Source organism: Prionailurus viverrinus, chromosome E3 (assembly GCF_022837055.1).
Source record: "Prionailurus viverrinus isolate Anna chromosome E3, UM_Priviv_1.0, whole genome shotgun sequence".
In the NCBI taxonomy this organism is placed as follows: Eukaryota; Metazoa; Chordata; class Mammalia; order Carnivora; family Felidae; genus Prionailurus; species Prionailurus viverrinus.
The window spans coordinates 20023735-20046984 of NC_062576.1; the positions used below are offsets into that span (position 1 = coordinate 20023735).

Below are 23250 nucleotides of genomic sequence, written 5' to 3' on the forward strand. Positions count from 1 at the left end.
GAACTCTTACTTGAACATGCCTTCTCCTGGTCTGGGAACACAGCAGAGGGCTGGGGGTTCAGGTTCAACTCAGGTCTGCTGGGAATGAAAACCTCAGCGTTGTCCTTCCGCTTAGCAGACAAATTCCTCTCCTTCTTACTACCTGCAGGAAAACAGCGGTTTATATGTCAAACGTGGAGCACTAGCAGAGCGGGGGCATGCTGCTTGGGTATCTGTTGGCTCGTTCACTTATTCACTCGACAAATACTTGCTGAACCCCTACCCTGTGCCAGGCGCCACGCTCGTTTGGAATGGAGATGTGAATTATGCAGCGCATCCTGGCAAATAAATGAAACTTTCTTGGACACGTTCTAGGTGTAGGTTTTCAGATTTTAACATTTCTGGGACAGAAGAAGGTTCCAGCACCAGGGTCACAGAGGGGCCACGCAGCTGGGAGCATGTGGCCGGCAGGCATGCAGCAGACAGAGAGGAGAGCCCTGACAGGTTACCAGAGGCACGGAGATGAGGCATTCCAGACACAGGGAACAGAATGTGCAAACAGTGAAAGGCACACAGGCCGTGCTTTGAAGTCAACGTTTCCCAAAGTAGGGTGCCTGTACCGCGGGCAGAACAGGATACAACGCCAGAGGCCGTGCAGGCAAATGTTTTTTAAGCGATTATTTAACTGAACCTGCATGGAAAAAACATGTAACCAGCCTATCGACCCCTTGATTTCATTAATATCATTGCTTAGAACAATCTGAAAATCATTAAAGAAAGGAAAGAAAGAGAAAGGAAGGGCAGGGGCGAAGAAACGGAGGGAGATGGAGAAAGAAGAGAAAGGTGCTGATTTAAACAACAGCTAAAACAGTACAGGAGGTTTGTGGCGATGGCAAAAAACAAACAAACAAACAAAAACACACAAAAACCCAAAAACCAAAAAACCCCCCCTGTGACTTCAGAAGGTCTGCAAATGGCTCCAGCTCAGGGGAAATGGCGCTAAGAGCCTCTGTCCAGCACAGGTTTCAGAGCTCGAGAGGACATGCTTGGGACCAGCGGGCACAAGGCCAGCTTTGCAGGCCAGCAAGGCTGGCGGCTGAGGAGAACAGACCCTGCCGGCAGGGAGATCAGTCAAGGTCCCAGGATTCGGGACTTCCTGACCTGGGAAGACAGGAAACCCGGGAACTGTCTGCTGAAGTGCCATGTAATCGGAGTCCCAGCAGAGCGATCCCGGGGGCCTCGGGGGGGCCCAGAGGAGAGGGAGTCCCAGAATCCAGGGCCCCATGGGATTGTTGGGAGCTCAGAAGGTGCGGGGTGTCCCGCACCAACCTCTCCACCCTCCGCTGTGGACTTGATGAAGGACATGTGTTTCTCTATACACTTCTGAACTCGCTGCTCCCTGGCTGGCCTGAAATGCAGGACCCAACGGATGACATTCAGGACAGGGGACAAGACAAAGAAGGGACGGGGCAAATGACCACAAGACTCTCTCCCCACATGCCGAAAATATGCAGCTGCTGCTAACAGCGACAGCCAGCACTGATTGAGGTCAGGCCCCTGAGTGCTCAGCTGCGGGGACAGGTCCCTCCCCAGACATCGCAGGGGGTGGATGGGAGGGGCCCAAAGATGCCTTGACACAAGGTCACAGGGCAAAGGGGAATCAACAGTGCTGATCAGCCGACTCGAAACTAGGGAGATCATTGTGGATTATCCCAGTGGATCCAATGGAAGCCACAAGGGTCCTTAAAAGTAGAAGAGGGACAGAGTTTCAGTTTGGGACGATGAAAAACTTGTGGAGCTAGATCGTGGTCATGGTGACTGTCTTTAATAACACCAAATGGTGCTCTTAATGGTGAGTATGGTAAATCTGTGCCGTGTGTACCTGGCCACAATAAAACAAACCCAAGCACTCGCACAGGCACAGAGAAGAGGGTGGCACACAAGGAGGGCGAGAGGGAGACAGGATCTGGAAGAAAGGTACAGAGAGACTTGACCTTGCTGGCTCTGGAGGTGGAGGGAGGGACCCTGAGCCAAGGAATGCAGAAGCCTCTGGAAGCTGGAAAAGGCAAGAGAGGTTGTCCCCGAGAGCCTCCAGAAAGCTCACAGCCTTGCGGATACCGTGGTTTTAGCCCAGTGAGCTGATGTCAAACTTCTGGCCTATGGAACTATAAGGTAATAAATCTGTGTTGTGTCGGGCCACCGAGTTCGTCGTGATTTGTTACAGCAGCGACAGAGGACTAATACATACTATTACAGAATAGGGCTCTGAGGTTCAGGTTGTTGGCCCAAGGTCACAGAGCCAGGGAGCGATGGAAGCAGGTTTTCACCAGGCCCGCCTGGCTTGGAGCCCTGCCCTGAACCACCTTAATCCCTGTCTACCACTGCCTCCTCTGGATAAGATGACCTTCCAGAAACTGTGGCCCCCAGGCCTGCCTTATCTATCGAGAGTCTACACGAAGATATTTTCTAGGGCTCCAAAGGATCCAGAACCCCCTTGAGTCTTCATGGAAGGTGGCCTGGGACCCCCACCAGCCTCCTCATGAACCTCGCTCCCTACATGCTCGCTTGGCTCCAGCCGCACCGGCCCTTTCTCTGTCCTTGGGTGTGCCAAGTTCGTTCCCTCTTCGAACCCTTTGCACCTGCTACCCCCTGCCCCTGGAATGCTGTTCCCACAGCTGCTCCCTCCTCATTCCTGTCCCAGCTTCACCACGGTCTCCTCTGAGAAGGCTCCTCTGACCCTTCCAGCCCGCAAGGTCCTTCTCTGACCCCCAGCCCCCAACCAGAGTCCTGTCTTATAATCTTGACAACGTTCCAGGCTCTTGAGGGCACCGTGCTCTCCTCCTACCTGAATTCTTAAGCTGGCCCATGATTTGGCTTCACCTTTCCAGTTTGGGGAAAAACAACTTCTGTTTTTCTCTGTGCCACTCCCGCACTGGCCCTCACGGACAAGAGGACACATGGAACGGGACAGGGAGGGCAGGAAGCCATCAGAGCTCAACCCAGCCACTCTCTTCGTTCCTCCAGTGGGCTCACCCTCAGGGCACACGCGCCCCACTCCCCCGCCATCACACTGGTGCCATTAGTTACCCAGCTCTGCCAACATCTGGGATCAGGGTCTGTCTACTTTAGCGGGCAGCACTGAGTGGCCAGCAATGCGGCTCTTCTCAGTTGGAAAGGTGGACCATTTGCTCTCCTTCTAGCAGATTCCCAAACCCATCTCTCATTTGTTTCAATTAGGAGGGAAAAGAGGGCTTTGACTCCTCAAAGCCCAACTACTGCTTTATAACTTGATCTGGTTTATTTATTTAGCCTAGTGATTAAGAGCTCAGGCTCTGGGCTCTGATGCCTACAGACTCAACCCCACTCTGCCCCTCCCTAGCTGTGTGACCTCGGGCAAGTGATCTGACCGCTCCGTGCTTCCGTTTCCCCATCGGTAAAGCAGATACAATGCCAGGACTTGCCTTGGTGTTGTGGTAAGGACTTCGCGTCCTTGGAACAGTGCTTGGCACACGTTAGTAAGAGTTCTGCAAATGCTGCCAGTTGTTATCACTGTGGTGTGTGTGTGTGTGTGTGTGTTCTCCTTGCTAGGATTAAGGGCCACGGGAGAAGGGACCGGGGCCTCTTTTGTTCCAGCACAGTGCCTGGGGCGTGATATGCGTCCGGTGGAAAAAAAAAGGAACGAACAGCCCAGAACCAAGCACGTCTTTTCCGGACACTATTGACTAGTTTTGAGTAAATGCTCGGGATTAGTTCAGAACTCCAATCCCACGCTGGGGTCTGGGGGGGCCCTGCGACAGGCCCCTCAACCTCCGCCTGCTCCTCTCTGTGAGTGGGTTCTCCTGCTGGGGAATCACTAGGGAGAATCACTAGGGAGAACATCCCTAGGAGGCAGGCATCAGCCCTCTGTGGCTCCAGATGAAGCAGCCCTCGCCCAGGGTAGACATCGCCGCGGCCAGCATGGAGCCTGCCAAACAATCTAATTGTTCAAAAACGCCAAGCGTCAAGAGAGTGAAGTTCTCTCTCTTTTTGTTTCACGCTCCAGCATCGCTCGCAAAACGGTGCCGGGGGTCCAGCTGTCTGTGGCCTGGTCCTTCACCCCACAAGTGACTATCGTGCCCTCTGTTTCCAGGACAGGGGGGCTCGCTCAGTCTCCTTACAGCCCTCCCCCTCCCTCCTCACTCCTTGGAGAAAACGCAAGCCACTGGTCGCGGCCCCAGCGCGTCTCACGAGTATGTTAACATTTCCCCCACCGCGGGGTACTCCAGCGGGTGGGCATAAAGCTTTCATGCGTTTGACACCAATTTCCCGGGTGGCTTGGACGTGCCAGATGAGTGCTGTCCGCTGGGGAGGCAACGGAGGGGAAGCGCTGGTCTGTGCCCTGGCAGAGCTCACAGGCCAGAGGGGGAGAGAGACCCCTGGGAGTCCGGGGCAAGGCCAGCACCATGATGACACATACGGGAGCAGAGAAGGCACTGAGCTACCTGGCCGGGCCAGGAGGGCAAAGGAGGCTTCCTGGAAGCAGCAGCCCTGGAGCTGAGTCTTGAGGGGAAAGCAGGGAGCCAGGTTTTAGGCTTCGGGGTGGAAGGAAGATGTGGTAATCTAGACAGAGGGAGCGGCCCAAGCAAAGGTTTGGAGGTGAGAGCACACAATGAGAGCACGCCCAAGGGACAAATGTTCGCTCTCTGGAAGCAACAACCACCGGGTGTGGGTTTTTCCAGGGCTGCCTGTTACCATGTCTCCCCAAAACGCATATGTTCAAGGGGCGCCTGGGTGGTTCGAGTGGGTTAAGCGTCTGACTCCTGGATTCGGCTCAGGGCACGATCTCACGGTTCATGAGTCTCAGCCCTGCTTTGGGCTCTACGCTGAGAGCGCGGAGCCTGGTTGGGATTCTCGCTCTCCCTCTCTCTCTCTCTGCCTCTCCCCTGGTCTCTCTCTCCCTCTCTCTTTCTCTCTCTCTCTCTCAAAAATTAATTAATTAATTAATTAAAAGAAAAAGCAACAATTCATATGTTCAAGTCCTAATCCCCAGGACCTCAGACTGTGACTGTATTTGGAGACAGGGTCTGTAAAGGGGTTAGTGAGGAAAAACGAGTCGCTTAGGGTGGGCACTAATCCAATCTGCCTGGTGTCCTTGTAAAAGAAGAAGAGATGAGGACACACAGGCACACACAGAGGGCAGACCAGGTGAGGCCACAAGGGAGAAGATGCCCATGTCCACGCCAAAGAGAGAGGCTGAAGGAGAAAACAACCTGCTGGCAGCCTGACCTTGGACTTCCAGCCTCCAGCACTGTAAGAAAGTAAGTGTCTGTTGCTGTTTAAGCTCCTGGCGCATCTGTGGTACTTTGTTATGCGGCACAAGCAGACTGATACACTCTGTCTGATTTCAAACATTCCCTTGTTCCTCTTCCCTGAGGGTCACTCACGCTTCCCAGCTGGTTGGCCTTGATATTTGGTTCAGAGCATGTGGCACAGCCAGCTTGGAGAAGGATGTGCTCAGAATGGAGAGGGAAGACGGGCACAGACCAAGCCAGCTCGGGCCCGGGCACGGGGACTGTGGCAGGTAGGCCCCTCCCTGCCCCCTCATCAATTGTTTTCTCTACTCAACTTTCCAGGGTCCTTTCTGGAAAACCTCCCCTCGTGGACAGCTGCTGTTTCTGTCTGTCCTGCACGCTTCCTTCCTTCCTCAGATTTACCTTGACTTTCCCTTTGGAAACTACCTGTCCATGTGGTTTGGCTGGCAGTGACCGCACCCAAGGCCTTATTGGCTGGACCTGGTCCATCAGAGCCACAGTGACTAGTTCAGAGATGTGACCCGATGTGGGTTCAAGAGCCAGGCCTGGGACCTGCACTGGAGCTTTTGGGAAGAAAAATCCATTTTCTGAGGGAGGCATAAAGCCAGTGTCTCAATTCTGTGTCAGTTATGTGGAGAGCCCACCTCAGAAGGGTCCCAGGACAAATGAAGGCAGAGACGAGAGGGAGGAAGTGGAGGAGAGAGAAGCGGGGGGTGGGGGGGGGTGCGGGGAGGAGGGGCCAAGAGTCCCATGACAGCCCTGGTCTCCTCCGTTCACCAAGCCAATCTAGTCCCTTTTGCTGAAGCCAGTATGCATTAGCCAGTTGGCATGTGGACCCTGTTATACTTCCTACAATGCACAGATGGACATACCTCCCTGGCCTGCGAGACGGTCTGCCCAAGACCGAACTCCTGAAGCCCTGCTGGACATACAAGTCCTGCTCTTAGGCCCAGAGCCACCAAAGGCAAAGAAATGCCACATAAGGCAGAGCTCACTTTTGGAAGCTGGGTTAAATTCCAGCACCACGAGGGGGTCTGGGCCCCGGGGAGGGCGTCCTTCCATCTCCTGGTCCTTGGGAACATCCTTCTGCACCGAGTCCCCACTGGAAGGGGCGGGGTCATCTCTGCGGTGGCCCCCCAGCACCTGCTCTTCGGGCTCTGGCTCTGAGAGCACATCTTCTTCGATAGAGTCATACTCATCGCTGGAATCGTCTTTTTGTTTCCTTTGTAGATTTACACTAAGTTCCAGGCTTTTTCTTAGCTCCTGCCAAAAGTCAAGAAGAGAGGCAAAAAATGAAATATGTTACTTTTGAGAAGAACTCATCTGAAAATGGATCATTAGAACCGAGGGACTATTCCCAGCAAACGAACATTTACCAAAATCATCTTGACACACGTGTGGTCATCGCTCGGAAGATATGAAAGGGACAAACGAGCCACTCTCCAGCAGGGTGGTAATTACAGTTATGAATTGTGGTCACACGCCTGGGATGTCACTAAGAGTGTACGTGTGTGTGCGCGGGTGTGCGTCACAAGTGTTTTGGTTTGGGGCTCCTGTAAACAGACTGTGGGGTCCCACCTCCCCCCACATCAGCGTCTCCGATTCGGTGGGTCCTGGATGAGGCCCGAGAAGATGCGCTTCTAACGAGGTGATGTTAATGCTGCTGGTCCAGGGACCACACTTTGAATATGAAATCCCAAAGGCCTCCAAATGATCCTGAAATTCCAGACGGTAAAGTGTCTGGCAGAGAGTTGTGGGGGGGCTATCCTATGTACTGAAGGATGTTTAGAAGCACCTGAGACGTCATAAGATTTAGCACTCGGTTGGCCTTTTTTTTTTTTTTCAACCTGTGTCTCGTCTCCGTGAGACGGTAGACTTTCAAACGAAAGGCGAAACGTGAAGGTCTACACTTGGAGAGACCAGGAAATGGATCACCGACCACGATCCTTCTGAAAGGGATAAAGGGCTTACCCTGGGACAAAAATTTTAAACTCGACTCTCTGGGCAAACCAGTGGGTCTGGTCAGCCCAGCTATACTACCGGCAGAGCTCGTGTTATCGAACATAGCTCTGAGAAAACGGGAAGCAATCAGTATGCTTGCCGTATATGTGTGATTGGCCAGTAAAACTTACTAGCGGCTGTGGTGTGCCGAGTGACGACTCCTCAAAGATGTCCACGTCCTAATAACCCCAGGACCCTGTGAGTCAGTGATAGCTCGTGAAGAGTGGAGAGGCACTAGAATACTTTGACCATCTTAGATGAACCCGGCAGTAGAAATATGATGGACACCAAATGTGCTGCTTGTGGGGACTCGGGAAATAAGGAGCGTGTTACGGAAACCAGGAGAGGGGGAGTCCCATGACGTAGCGGCAGGATCTTAGCCGAACTGTGTCTACAGCTACGTGAGAAGCGGCGCGTGGACCTGAGATTTGATGATGTGGGCAACTCTCAGCCTATCTAGGTTGCAAAGGATGCTACAATGAGGAGATTCACGGTCAGAAAAACACGCTCGGGAGAGAAGCCTGAGCATGGCTGGACAACCTTTTGCTAGTTACTGGGAAAGGATCCAAAGTTTGGGGTATTCAATCATGCTGAGGGTTCTCTCGAGACATGGGACTCATGGATCCTTGGAGACATCTCAGTAGAAGCCAGGAATAGAGGGAAATTCTCCAGGAAAGATCTGTGAAGCAAGCTCTTGTCTAATGGGTGGAATCCTAGAGACGTACAGAGACCATATGGTTTTTGAGAATGGCATACCACTGCAAACACCGGCAGCCGGTACCAAACGGAAGAGAGGAAGGACGTAAATACAGGAAGGCTTCCCACTCTCCAAATTCTACGGTCAGGAGGCATGAGGCTCTGTGCTGACAGTGTGGAGCCTGCTTGGGATTCGCTTTCTCCCCCTCTCTCTCTCTCTCTGCGCCTCCCCTGCTCGTGTTCTCTCTCTCTCAAATAAAAATAAATAAAATTAAAAAAAAAAAAAACACCAGATCACTAGGGCTCTTGGGTACCGAGTGGAATTTGAGAGGTGGGGCCAGGATGGAAACAGGGCACACAGGTACAGCGGCAGTGGGGGAAGGCGGAGGTGGCTGCGGAGGTGGGGACAGCAGGTGCATTTGGAGATGCGTTTTGGAGGCAGAGATGACAAACGATGGGCTAGAAATGAACAGGGTATATACACCCTTTGACCAAATCTCTCTGAGAATTATCCCTCAGTCCTAATATACGAAGGTCATGGAGGGATCCTTGATAAGAGAATGATCTTGAGGGATCCTTGACAATAGAGAAGGATCTCAATGTGCAACGAGAAGAGGTAGTGGCGTCGAGTGGCACCAACGGAGCCTTGAGCAGCCACCACAGAAAACGAGGTAGCTCTCGCACCCTTACTCAGAAAGATAGGAAGACATACGTTTAAGCAAAACCAAGCATGTCGAAAGATGCACATGTAGGATACGTCCAATTGAAAAAAAATGGTTTCTGTGCATGTGTGCAAATATGCCTACAAACAGTCTGGAAAAATAGGGGCGCCTGGGTGGCTCCGTCGGTTGAGCGCCCGACCTCGGCTCAGGTCACGATCTCGCGGTTTGTGAGTTCGAGCCCCGCGTCAGGCTCTGGGCCGACAGCTCGGAGCCTAGAGCCTGTTTTGGATTCTGTGTCTCCCTCTCTCTCTCTGCCCCTTCCTCTGTTCACGCTCTGTCTCTCTCTCTCTCTCAAAAATTAAAAAAAAAAATCATAAAAAAGTCTGGAAAAATAGTCACCAAATTACTAACAGTGTTCTCTCTGGGGGTGGCATTATGGGAACTTTCTTCTCCATTTTGTTTTACTTTTTTTTTAAGTTTATTTATTTATTTTTGAGAGAGAGAGTCTGAACAGGGGAGGGGTAGAGAGAGAGGGAGAGAGGGAATCCCAAGCAGGCTCCACGCTTAGCACAGAGCCCAACACAGGGGCTCAAACCCATGACCATGAGATCACGACCTGAACCGAAATCAAGAGTTGGATGCTCAACCGACTAAGCCACCCAGGAGCCCCTACTTATTTTCAATTTTTAAAAAAAAAAATTTTTGTTTGACATTTATTTATTTTTGAGACAGAGAGAGACAGAGCATGAATGGGGAGGGGCAGAGAGAGAGGGAGACACAGAATGGGAAACAGGCTCCAGGCTCTGAGCCATCAGCCCAGAGCCCGACGCGGGGCTCGAACTCACGGACCGCAAGATCGTGACCTGAGCTGAAGTCGGACGCTTAACCGACTGGGCCACCCAGGCGCCCCATCAATTTTTTTTTTTTATTATTATAAGCACGTTTCCAACTTTGTAATTAGGAGAAAATGATATATTTATATTTATGTTTAAATCCCGTCCGTCACTCTGGCAAATAGGTAAATTCCCCACAGGAGTGGGAGAGAGAGTGGGGTAGAGGACCCTGGACAGCCAGTTGTCCGAAAAGGAGCTGCTCTCCATCCCGGACCAAATCTTGTCCCCTCCAAAGAGTGACTCACAAAGCAGCAGCGCCTAACTCCGGAAGATGACAGACCAGCGACTACCTGACTTAGTGCATCCGGTCAAATGGACCAGATTTCAAAACAACAGGCCATCGGGGCGCCTGGGTGGCTCAGTCAGTTGAGCGTCTGATTCTTGATTTTGATCATGATCCCAGGGTCATGGGACTGAGCCCGCGTCGGGCTCGGCACTGAGCAGGAAGCCTGCTTAGGATTCTGTCTCTCTCCCTCTGCCCCTCCCCCTTACTCGGGTGCTCTCTCTCTCTCTCTCTCTGTCTCTCATAAATAAAGAAAAAAGGAAGGAAGGAAGGAAGGAAGAAAGGAAGGAAGGAAGGAAGGAAGGAAGGAAAGAAAGAAAGAGAAGGAAGGAAGGAAGGAAGGAAGGAAGGAAAGAAAGAAAGAAAGAAAGAAAAAGAAAAGCAGGCCACCAATTCTAACAGGAAGAAACTCAGGGAATATAGCACTCCTGAGCCTTTCTCAGGAAAAAAAAAAAAACAACAACAACAAACCTCCCAGAACAAAATCCAAACAATGCACGGTGAAATCAAAATAAAGAACACGGAGTTGGAGAATCTGTGGTAAAACATCTGACAGTAAACACGGAAGCCATTTAGAGACCAAATAAATACTAGACAATTACGCACACTTGGGTCATGGACCAGAATGCAATGCTCTAAACCTAAGGCCTTAGCTTAGCTAACAAAAGCCAGAAGACAGCAGGCAGTGTGGGCGGACCCCTGACCTCATTTTCCAGCCAGTCATTTCAAATCCATCTTTTTTTTTTTTAATTTTTTTTAATGTTTATTTATTTTTGAGAGACTGAGAGAGACAGAGCACGAGCGGGGGGAGGGGGGGGGATAGGGGGACAGAGAGAGAGGGAGACACAGAATCCAAAGCAGGCTCCAGGCTCCGAGCTGTCAGCCCGGAGCCCGACACGGGGCTCAAACCCACGAACCGTGAGATCATGACCTGAGCTGAAGTCTGGCGCTTAACCAACTAAGCCACCCGGGGGGCCCCTTCAAATCCATCTTAAATGGAAACACGGAGTTTTTAAAAATGGCAACTCTAACCTGTAAATATCTTTTTTCGTAATTTTTTAAACCGATGAAATATTTTTAAATTTTTAAAAAATGTTTATTTATTTTGAGAGAAAGAGAGGGAGAGGCAGGAAGACAGGAAGAGAGAGAATCCCAAGCAAGCTCCACACTGTCAGCGCAAAACCTGATGCAGGGCTTGAACTCACGAACCATGAGATTGTGACCTGAGCCGACATCAAGAGTCAGATGCTTAACCGACTGAGCCACCCAGGTGCCCCCTGATGAGATATTTTTAAAAACCTCTTGTGATCAAGAAATTTGAATTTTGGGGTGCCTGCGTGGCTCAGTTGGTTAAGTGTTCGACTTCAACTCAGGTCACGATCTCACGGTTTGTGAGTTCAGTCCCCACGTCGGGCTCCCTGCTGTTGGCACAGACCCTGCTTTGGATCCTCTGTCTCTCTGTCTCTCTCTCTCTTTGCCCCTCCCCTGCTCATGCATAGCATACTCACTCTCTCTCAAGAATAAATAAACATTAAAAAAAAAAAAGAAATTTGAATTCAAGAATTCCTCCCATTTCAATTTGGTTTTTGCTTTTGTTAAATTAGTGCAACTTTCAACGCCATAATTGTATTTACAAAATACATATGAAAAAGAAGCCTAGATTCTGCACAGCTGGTGTCTTCTTCACAAAGGAAAATAACACACTTGCTCACACTGGATGAGCAAACTTTAGGAACCTATGCTCTTATGACGCCCACGTGATTCAAAACCATCTGTTCCAGGGCAAAGGGGAGACAGAGTAAGTAGCAATACTCCCCCGGGAAAGCCGTTCAAAACCTTTCCATCTGGAAAGATGAAGACCTTGAACTGGTCGCTTTGAAAGCCAACCTGCCCATACTTCAAACGCATACCACGCAGGGGGATCTACTGGTTGCTTTGAAGCTGTCATCCAGAAATTTCTCTGTGAACACTAACTGTAGAGCTTTGCTTTACGATCTTGTGATTTCGGCGTTCAGTGTTGAAAAGTTTTTGTAAGTTTTTATTTATTTATTTTTGGGAGAGAGGGAGCCAGAGAGGAGAGAGCAGGGGAGGGGCGGAGTGGGAGGGGCAGAGAGAGAGAGAGGGACAGAGAGAGAATCCCAAGCAGGCTCCATGTTGCCAGCACAGAGCCAGACCTGGGGCTCGAACTCACAAACCCTGAGCCGAAACAGGGTCGGACTCTTGACCGACTGAGCCACCCAGGCGCCCCTCAGTGTTCGCTGTTGAAAATGTTAAGTTCACACCCTTGCGACAGAAAGCCCTCTGTACAGAGGCCAGGCGGTAAACAGTACGGGTGGAGAACAAATCGGTCTCCTCCTCTCTGGAGAGCCAGGGGCGAGGCGGAGGAAGGAAGAGACACCAGACCACCAGGTAAAACGTGGCAGGGGTTTGACGGTCAGTGGACTAGTGCCTCACGTGCCTGATCTGCCTCCTTCTGCTGGGCTAGGAACAGAGGGAACCCGGGCGCCACAACACATGAAACGTTTGCCGTAATAGTGACAATAACTGTAACATCAACAGCCGTAGCGGCTACCAATTGCGAAGCTTTTGTTACATACGGGCCACCAAGCTAACCTCTCTATGCACCTTGTCTCATTGCTGCCCCTCACCATCCCGGTGGGTGCCCTTATCTTAGAGGCTCAGGGCACCTGTCTATGTACCAGGGCGAGGTCACGCAGCCAGCAATGGCAGGGCCCGTTTGGATGAATGACCGTCTTGACTCCAAAGTCTGGGCTCTTCACCACGTGCCCGTGTTTATTCCCTGCCTGGTACCAACGCGTCGGAAGCAAGTGGTCCCTCGCGCGGGATGAAAGCGAGGTGCTCAGTGGCTGTCCCCTGGTTTGCATGGAACTGATGACAGCCGCCTGTAAGAGCTTTTGACACAAAGCTGCCTTGAGGCCACTAAACGTGCTGAAGTGCGTGCTAAGTGCTCATGGATGAGGCATTAAACCTCTTACGACACTCAGAAAAGGGAACGGCTGGGTCTAGGTTCTGGGCCGGGGGTTCTGGGCCTGACTCCAGCCACCCTGTGTCCCCCGGCAAGACTCTGGGCCAAAAGCACCCCCCACCCCCACCCTGCTAATGTGGGAAAATGCGGCCTGGCGAACTGACAAGGTTGCTAAAGGGTTGCAATGAGATAATAGCTATGAATCAGTGCTCCGTGATTGCTTTTCCAGAGGTCTTGCTTTTCCAGAAAATTTCAAATTGAGATGACAGCATGCTCACCTTTGTGTCTCAGACCCTACTGACTTTGCCTACGAGAAGATCGGACGTTTAGATCACGAAGCCGCAACAGATACGCTGACGGTTTTCGAGGAGAAGCAACAGACTCTGGGGTGGAGGTCACTGACCTGCCGCCGGTCCCCCTGCCCCCCCCCCCCAGTGTCTCTCACTTGGTTGGCAGAGTTATAAAATTGGGATCTGGAACGCTCGAAGTCTGGCCCACACAGTTAGTTGTAATAATTCCCACTCACGCCTACTGCCTTATACGAACCATGATGCACATTTATATTCATCTGCCTGGCCCAGAAAGGGTTTTTACCCCGCCTCAAGGGGTTAATCGACTCATTTGTTTTTCTTTTCACTCACTCGTTTATTCGATGAATATTTATTGTTGAGTACGCTTATCCCAATAAGTGCGTCTGACTGCTAAATATTAGGGATGGAGGGATGAACCAGGCGGACAGAGTATCTGTTCTCACGGAATTTCTAATCTGGCAACAAAAACAGCCATTTTAGAAGACATTACAAGTGCAACAGGCTTCGAGAGGCCAAACCTGGGGCTTGCCAGCCCACGCCTCAAACCTGGTGGCTCTTGGATCACAAGCTTTCCAGAATAAAGTGACCTGAGCCCTAACTTTAGGGTCCACGCCGTGTATTTTTAAAACCACCTTCCCCTACACCAATTCTGGCGAAACTATGGCAAGGAATATCTGAGTCACGTGTTAATATGCTTCAAATACCCGTGTGGTGTTTAGTTTTTGGTACTTTCTTACTGTCCCATTGAACCTTGGATTGTCTTTTACTAATTTTCATTCAAAGCTAAATTTATTTATGAAGCGCCTTGGAGTTCGGTCTCAAACATCTATCATTATGAAGAAGCAAATCTATCCTTGCCTTAGGGAGTGGTGACGTAAGGGAAAGGGAAGGGGCCGTGGAGGCAGAAGGGCACTGGAGGCTGCCTGCCTGATTCCTTGGCTGTGAGGCACTTGGCAAACCTCTCGGCATCAGTGTGCCTCACCCGGGCCTGCCCAGAGCAGGGGCTGGTTGTAGGAAACTGCGCAGGGATGAGGGGATAGAGCCAAAGTAACGAACAATGCTTCCAGGCGCCTAGAAATGTTGAGGAACCCTCTCCACCCCCAATCACAAAGCAGTTAGAGATAAATGACAAGGAAGGGGCGCCTGGGTGGCTCAGTCGGTTAAGCGTCCGACTCCATTTCGGCTGAGGTCACGATCTCACGGTTCGTGAGTTCGAGCCCCTCTGACAGCTCCGAGCCTGGAGCCGGCTTCGGATCCTGTGTCTCCCCCTCTCTCTGTTCCTCCCCTGCTCATGCTCTGTCTCTATCTGTCTCTCAAAAATAAATAAATAGAAAGAAAGAAAGAAAGAAAGAAAGAAAGAAAGAAAGAAAGAAAGAGAAATGACAATGAAGACATTATACACATAGCAAAATTTGTAGGACAAGGACAAAGCAGTGCTCGGAGGAAAATGTATAGACTTAAAATTGTTATATTAGAAAACAAGATGGAAATTAAACGGATTAAACATTTAACTTAACAAACCGAAGTTATAACGTGGAGGTGGGGAGAGAACCAAAGCAATACATTAAAGCAAAACATTTAGGTAAAGGATCAAATGAAAGTAGAAACGAACTGAAATAGAGGCCAATAAGCGAATGAGTGGATGAATAAATAAATGATGTAATAAAGTATACAGGCTCAAAAAACAAAAGCCGGGCACAGTTTGGCTGGGGAGGTGGAGAGAGCCTTTCATATTTTACACGTTCCGAATTGCCTGAATCTTTTCTAATGAGAAGGCACTCATATGTCAGATGTTATGTTAAATAATACGAAATAATGTAAAAATACCTAAGAAATCCTAAGTAGGCTACAAATGCAAGAAATGAATGACGTCATTTATTCCAAAAGCGATGCAGAGGTCGGTTATTCTTTCCTTTCATTGAGACTGAAAACGATGCTTTAGTAACTCGGATACCATCCGGTGTCGTCACGTACAGAGATGCTCTCTTAGGTAAAAGAATCACTACGTCTCGCACTTCTGGACCCGCATTTCGTGGGCCGTTGGTGCCTGTTCAGCGTCATTCCACATGAATCACTCCTGCACCGCTGGCCTTGTGCCGTCTGACCCTCCTGCCCGGGACCCTGCCTGATGCCATCGGCCAGGCTGTCCTTTGGCCTGAGCTGTCTAGATGGGCATCTCTGGGTGCATTCAAGGGAACCTCGCCCCCTGATGGCTCTGAATACCAGAGAGGCTAACTCAAGTGCCGCTGAGAACGGAGTAAGGGCTCCGCTTCCTGTCATCAGGAACAGACGAAGCTATCCAAACCGGAAGTTGCAAGCTGGCGGTCTCGGGCCAAACCAGCCATGCATTCCGTTTGCTCGATAGAAAATAACGAACCCGTCATCAACATTAAAAAAAAGCAAAAACAAACCGGGGAGAAGCCGAACGCCAAGAAACCCAGACACCTGGCTTCTCTTGAAACTGGAAAGCCCGGTACCCCTGGGCCCTTGTGTCCACATGACTGCCCAGCTGTGTCAATATATCCCCACCGCTCCCTGCCGCACCCGGACACCCAGGCCAAGGGCGGTGCTTGTTACTTGCCTGCCTCACTCCTGTCACTTAAAATACTCATTTCAGGGGCGCCCGGGTGGCGCAGTCGGTTAGCGTCCGACTTCGGCCAGGTCACGATCTCGCGGTCCGTGAGTTCGAGCCCCGCGTCAGGCTCTGGGCTGACGGCTCGGAGCCTGGAGCCTGTTTCCGATTCTGTGTCTCCCTCTCTCTCTGCCCCTCCCCCGTTCATGCTCTGTCTCGCTCTGTCCCAAAAATAAATAAAAAACGTTGAAAAAAAAATTAAAAATAAAATAAAATAAAATACTCATTTCATTTGGCACCATGTGCCAGCTATCCCAGTATTTCAGGATCCAAACTCCATCCCCCACGCTGATTTTTGTACCACAAGCAGCAAAGAGTCTTGTCAGCTTATGTGTTAAGACTCCAAACTCTGACTCATAGTTTGGAAAATACTGTCACCGGGACGTGATGACTGAACTCAGCTTGTGTGGGCTGGCCGGGGTGCCTAATCAATATCTATACCAGCCCCTCGTTCACTGACCACACCAGCCAATGATTCAATTCACTGGCTTAATGAAGATTTATTTGCAAACGGACTCTATGCCAGGCGCTTTTCTAGGGACCAGAGATCCTGCAGGCAGAGACGGTGCACATCTCTGCCATCATGAAGCTTTGATGTAACCTCGACTCCTACGGATATTGTCAGCAGGAACAGAGGTTTCCTATAAACTCCATCAAGTCTTTACAATTTCAGAGCTGACAGGCACAGGAAATATCTAATCCACCCCTTCTTGGTGACTGAGAGGAAAGGGGGTCCTGAAGGAGTGAGACCTGGCCGAGGCCCCAAAGTTTATGGAAGGCCCAAAATACCCTCTCGAGGCTTACTGACTCTCAGCCACTGGCTCCTTTTGGCTCTGTGAAAAGGAGTCACAAGCTCCAACGTCTTCAGATGATGTAATGTAGCATAAAATGGCAATGGGAGGGTGAGTGTCACACATTAGGGAGCGGTGGGGACCAGGGCAGATGGGAGAGTGCGTGCTCAGAAGAAAAGTTTTCTAATTCAAAACAGAACAGGACTTCCAGGGAGGATGGCAGAGTAGGAGGGCTTTAAGCTCACTTCGTCTCACACATGCAACTAGATAACACCCGCATCGGTGTAAATAACCCAGAAAAAAATGACCCAAAGACTGGCAGAACAGGCGGCTAAATACAGAGCAGAGGCCACGTCGAAGAAAGGAGGAAGAACAGAGACAGTCAGGAGCTAAACGCACCCGCAGGACTGTCCGTGAGAGGGACCGAGGGAGGGATGCTGTAGGTGCAGAGAAGGGAGAGAAACAGACCCTCGCACCAGGCACCCCAAGCGTGGGGAACCTGCACGGGGAAGATGAGTCCCCATAGCATCTGGCTTTGAAAACCGGAGGGGCCCAACCTTGTGGGTTCTTATAATCGGTGAGACTTAATCACCTGGAACTTTAAAGATCAGTGGCTCAGCTCTGGGAGAACCAAGAAGGCGAGAGGAAACTGAGTTCCTGCCCTTAAAGAGACAGCACAACAAACATGCCTGTGGAGATACAGCGCAGAAGCAGCAGTTTGAAAAACGCCTGGGGTGTACATGAGGGAGACTTGTTTATTCATCTCAGAGTGTGGGCTGGAGGGGCAGGGACCCTTAGGAGGCTTCTCCAGGAATAAAGGAGATGGCCAGTGCCATTTCCCTCCCATGACCCCAGCCTGGACCTGTGGATGCCTGTGGGAAGGGCACAGTGCCAACAATTCCCACCTAGCTTGCTAACAGTGTGCTGGCCCCGACGTTCTCCTGTGGACACGCCCCCTTCAATATGCCCTTGGCTGGAACCCGTCCAAAGTGTTGCGACCAGCCCGGTAGTGTGTAAACAGCCCCACGAGGGGCTAGTGGCACTAAAAGTGACTCCTGCCCCAGGGCAGGGGAGAGATAACCACATACACCACTCCAACTGCAGACCCGGCAGCGGACTGGGGGCAGACATCCGGTCTGACCGCAGGCCCTGCCCACCAACAAAAGCTTCTTAGGGGACGACACAGGGAAAGCATCCTGCAGTTCAGTGCTACTGCATCTCTGGCAAATGCCTGGTCTGACTCAACCCAAGCCCCAGGTAGCCCCACGCCGGCCTACTAACAACACAGGGAACAAACCCTGCCCTAAACAGGCAAAGAGAGCCACTGATGATAACTGGACTGAAGGGAACAGTGGCTCGGCCACAACAGCAGGGGACATGCAACACATAGGAGACACCCCTGAAGCGCCAGGTTCCAGAAAACCGGGGACACTGAGCTGAGGGGTCACTGTAGGACCTCTTCTTCAAAAGGCCACTACTTTCAAGAGCAAGAGATATAGCTGAGTTTTGTAACACACAGAAACAGACACAGAGAGACAAAATGAGGAAGCAGAGGAATATTCCCAAATGAAAGAATGGGACAAAGTCACAGCAAGAGACATAAATGAAACACAGAGAAGTAGCCTGCCTGGTAGAGAATTTCAAATAACGGTTCAAAAGATACTCACCGGACTTAAGAGTGGGGGGAATTCACTGAGACTCAACAAAGAAATAGGAAGCACAAACGAACAAATCAGAGGTGAAGAACTCAATAACTGAAATGAGAAACACACTAGAGGGAATAAACATGAGACTAGAAGAAGGAGAAGAATGGATTAGCAAACTAGAGGACAGAGTCACGGAAAGCAATCGAGGTGAACAGGAGAGAAAAGAATAATAATAAAAAATGACAGTAGATTAAGGGAACTCAGCAACACCATCAAGCCTAATAACAGTCACAATATGGGGATCCCAGAAGGAGAAGAGAGAAAATTTACTTGAAGACATAATTGCTGAAAACTGGGAAGGCACAGAGAGCCTCCCACAAAATCAACCCAATGAGGTTCACCTCAAGACATACAGTAACTAAAGTAGCAAAAAGTAGTGATGATGAGATAACTTTAAAAGCAGCAAGGGAGAAATAGAAAAACATTCCATGCTCACGGATTGGAAGAACGAATATCGTTAAAATGTCAATACTAATTCAAAGCAATCTACATATTCAATGCAATCCCTGTCAAAATAACACCAGCATTCTTCACAGAGCTAGAACCAACAATCCTAAAATTTGTATGGAACCAGAAAAGACCCCAAATAGTCAAAGTAATGTTGAAAAAGAAAAACAAAGCGGGAGGCATCATAACTCCAGACTTCAAGCTACATCCCAAAGCTGTAATCATCAAGACAGTATGGTACTGGCACAAGAACAGACTCACAGATCAGTGGAACAGAATAGAGAACCCAGAAATGGATACACAAATGTATGGCCTAATCTATGACAAAGCAGGAAAGAATATTCAATGGAAAAAAAGATAATCTCTTCAGCAAATGGTGTTGGCAAAACAGTGACACAGAAAAATGAACCTGGACCACTTTCTTACACCAGACACAAAAATAAACTCAAAATGGATGAAAGACCTAGATGTAAGACAGGAAGCCATCGAAAGCCTAGAGGAAAAAACAGGCAACAACCTCTTTGACCTCGGCTGCACCAACTTCTTACCTGACATGTCTCCAGAGGCAAGGGAAACAAAAGCAAAAATGAACTACTGGGACCTCATCAAGATAAAAAGCTTCTACACAGCTAAGGAAACGATCAGTGAAACTAAAAGGCAACCAACAGAATGGGAGAAGATATTTACAAATGACATATCAGATGAAGGGTTGGTACCTAAAATCTATAAAGAACTTACCAAACAACACCCGAAAAACAAATAATCCAGTGAAGAAATGGGCAAAAGACATGCATAGACACTTTTCCAAAGAAGACATCCAGATGGCCAACCAACACATGAAAAAATGCCCAACATCACTCTTCATCAGGAAACTACAAATCAAAACCACAATGAGATACCACCTCACACTTGTCAGAATAGCTAAAATTAACAACTCAGGGAACTACACATGTTGGTGAGGATGTGGAAAAAGGGGAATTTGCACTGCTTTTCGGAATGCAAACCGGTGCACTCTGGAAAGCAGTATGGTGGCTCCTCAAAAAATTAAAAATAGAACTACCCTACAACCCAGCAATTGCACTACTAAGTATTTACCCAAAGGATAAAAAAAAAGCTAACTAGAAGGGGCACATGCACCCCAATGTTCACAGCAGCACTACTGACAATAGCCAAATTATGGAAAGAGCCCAAATGTTCATTGACCGACAAATGGATAAAGAAGATGTAGTATAGGGGCGCCTGGGTGGCGCAGTCAGTTAAGCGGCCGACTTCAGCCAGGTCACGATCTCGCGGTCCGTGAGTTCGAGCCCCGCGTCGGGCTCTGGGCTGATGGCTCAGAGCCTGGAGCCTGTTTCCGATTCTGTGTCTCCCTCTCTCTCTGCCCCTCCCCCGTTCATGCTCTGTCTCTCTCTGTCCCAAAAATATATAAACATTGGAAAAAAAAATTAAAAAAAAAAAAGATGTAGTATATATATATATATATATATATATATATATATATATATATGGAATATTACTCGGTGATCAAAAAGAATGAAATTGTGCCATTTGCAACAATGTGGATGGAGCTAGAGTGTATTATATTAAGCGAATTAAGTCAGTCAGAAAAAGACAAATATCATATGATTTCACAAATATGTGGAATTTAAGAAACAAAACAGATGAACACAGAGGAAGGGAAGCAAAAATAAGATAAAAACAGAGGGAGACAAACCATAAGAGACTCTTAAATACAAAGAACAAAGTGAGGGTTGCTGGAGGGGTACTGGGTGGGAGGATGGACATTAAGGAAGACACTTGTTAGGATGAGCACTGGGTGTTATATGTAAGTGATGGATCACTAAATTCTATTCCTGGAAAAATAAAAATAAATAAAGACAAAAACTTTAAAATGTAAAAAGTAGCAAGGGAAAAGAAAACAGTCATGTACAAGGGAAACCCCAGAAGGCTTTCAGCAGATTTCTTAGCAGAGACCTCTTAGGCCACAAAGAGTGGTATGATACATTCAAAGTGCTCAAAACAAAACAACCTGCCACCAAGGACACTCTATCCAGCAAGGCTATCATTCATAATAGAAGGAGAGATAAAGAGTTTCCTAGACAAAAGTTAAAGAAATTCATGACCACTAAACCAGCCCTACAAGAAATGTTAAAAGGGGACTCTTTGAGTGAAAAGGAAAGACCGGAAGTAAGAGTCAGAAAAGTAGGGAGCACAAAAACAGTAAAATTAAGTACATCGGTAAAAATCAGTCAAGGGATTCACAAAATAAAAGGATGTGAAGTATGATACCATATACCCAAAACTGGGGGGGGGGGGGGGGGGGGGGAGGGGTGAGAGGATTAAAGAATGGGTTCAAACATAAGCAACCATCAACTTTATGATATAGAGTGCATATGCATACGATGTTACATACAAATCTTTGACTTGGTAACCACAAATAAAAAAAACCAGTAATAGCTAAGCAACAAATAAAGAGAAAGGAATCCAAGTATACTAAAGAAAGCCAGCTAGCAGTGAGAAAAAAAAAGAGCAAGAGAAGAGTAAGAACATACCTATCAACAATTACTTTGGAACAAATGGTCCAGTGAAAAGACACAGGGTATCAGAGTGGATAAACAAAGAAGACCCATCCATATGCTGCCTACAAGAGGCTCATTTCAGACCTAAAGACACATGGAGCTTAAAAGGAAAGGGAAGGAAGAGCATTTATCATGCAAGAGGAAGTGAAAAGAAAGCTTTGGGTAGCAGCAATACTTACATCAGACAAAACAGACTTTAAAACAAAGACTGTAACAAGAAACAAAGAAGGACACTATATAATCATAAAGGGAACGATTCACCAAGAAGCTGTAACAATTATAAATATTTACATACCCAACATAGGAGCACCCAAATACATAAAGCAGCTAATAACAAACATAGAGGAAGTAATTGATAGTAATATAATAATAGTAGGGGACTTTAACACCATACTTATATCAATGGATAGATCATCTAAACAGAAAGCAACAAGGAAACAGTGGCTTTGAATGACATTGGACCAGATGGATCTAACAGATATAATCAGAATATTACATCCTGAAGCAGCAGAATACTCAATCTTTTCAAATACATATAGAACATTTTCCAGAATAAGTCATCTATTAGGCCACAAAACAAGTCTCAACAAATTTAAAAAGATTGAAGTCCTACCATGCATCTTTTCTGACCACGATGCTTTTGTAAAACTAGAAATGAACCATGAGGAAAAAAATCTACAAAGAACACAAATATATGGAGGTTAAATAACATGCTGCTAAACAGTGAATGGGCTAACCAAGAATTCAGAGGAAATAAAAAAATACATGGAGACAAGTGAAAATGAAAACACAATGGCCCCAAACTCTTGGGATGCAGCAAAGCTGTTCCAAGAGGCAAGTTTATGGCAATACAGATCTACCTCAGAAAGCAAGCAAAATCTGAAATAAACAACCTAATCTTACACCTAAAGGAACTATAAGAAAGGACAAACAAAACCCAAAACCATAGAAGGAAGGAAATAACGAAAATTGGAGCACAAATAAATGAAATAGAAACTTAGAAAACAATAGAACAGATCAACGAAACCAGGAGCTGGTTCTTTGAAAAGGATCAACAAAATTGATATACCTAGCCAACCTCATCAGAGAGAGAGAGCGAGCGAGAGAGAGAGAAGACTCAGACAAACAAAATCAGAAATGAGAGAGGAGAAATAACAACAGAAGGGCACCTGGGTGGCTCAGTTGGTTGAGCGTCTGACTTCAGCTCAGGTCACGATCTCACGGTTCGTGAGTTCAAGCCCCACACTGGGGTTTGTGCTGACAGCTCAGAGACTGGAGCCTGCTTCGGATTCTGTGTCTCACTCTCTCTCTGCCCCTCCCCTGCTCGTGCTCTGTCTCTCTCTCTCAAAAGTAAATAATCATTAAAAAAGAAAGAAAGAACAACAGATACCACTGAAACACAAAGGATTATAGGAGAATATTATGCAAAATTATATCAACAAATTGGACAACCTAGAAGAAATGGATAAATTCCTAGAAACAGATAATCAACCTCCCAAAACTGAACCAGAGAGAAACAGAAATTTGAACAGACTGGGGTGCCTGGGTGGCTAAGTCAGTTGAGTGTCCAACTTTGGCTCAGGCCATGATTTCACAGTTCATGAGTTCAAGCCCCACGTTGGGCTCTGTGCTGATAACTCAGAGCCTGGAGCCTGCTTCAGATTCTGTGTCTCCCTCTCCTTCTCTGCCTCTACCCTGTTTGTTCTGTCTCTTGCTCTCAAAAACAAGTAGACATTAAAAAAAAAAAAAGAAAGGAAATTTGAACAGACTGATTACTAGCAATGAAATTGAATCAGTAATCAAAAAAACTTCCAACAAACAAGTGTCCAGGACCAGATGGCTTCACAGGTGAATTCCACCAAATATTTAAAGAATTAATAGCTATTCTTCTCAAAGAATAGAAGAAGGAAAACTGCCAGAAAAAACAGAAGAGGAAGAAAAACTTCCAAATTCATTCTATGAGGCCAGCATTATCCTGACACCAAAACCAGAT

At 48.2% G+C, this 23250-nt stretch overlaps 1 protein-coding gene across 7 annotated transcripts in view; it reads right to left on the bottom strand.

The window, feature by feature from the left end:
* The window catches only part of KATNIP (katanin interacting protein), a 195695-nt gene that overhangs the window by 89809 nt on the left and 82636 nt on the right, over positions 1-23250 (bottom strand). For all 7 annotated transcript variants that reach the window (XR_007147896.1, XM_047839284.1, XM_047839283.1 and 4 more), the window contains 2 exons: positions 6266-6533; positions 11-142 (listed from right to left, as the gene is read on the bottom strand). Coding sequence is in view for 6 of the 7 variants with exons in the window: in XM_047839284.1 (XP_047695240.1) it covers positions 11-142; positions 6266-6533 (400 nt within the window). In the remaining variant the exon portion in view is untranslated. The remainder of the gene's footprint in view (positions 1-10; positions 143-6265; positions 6534-23250) is intronic.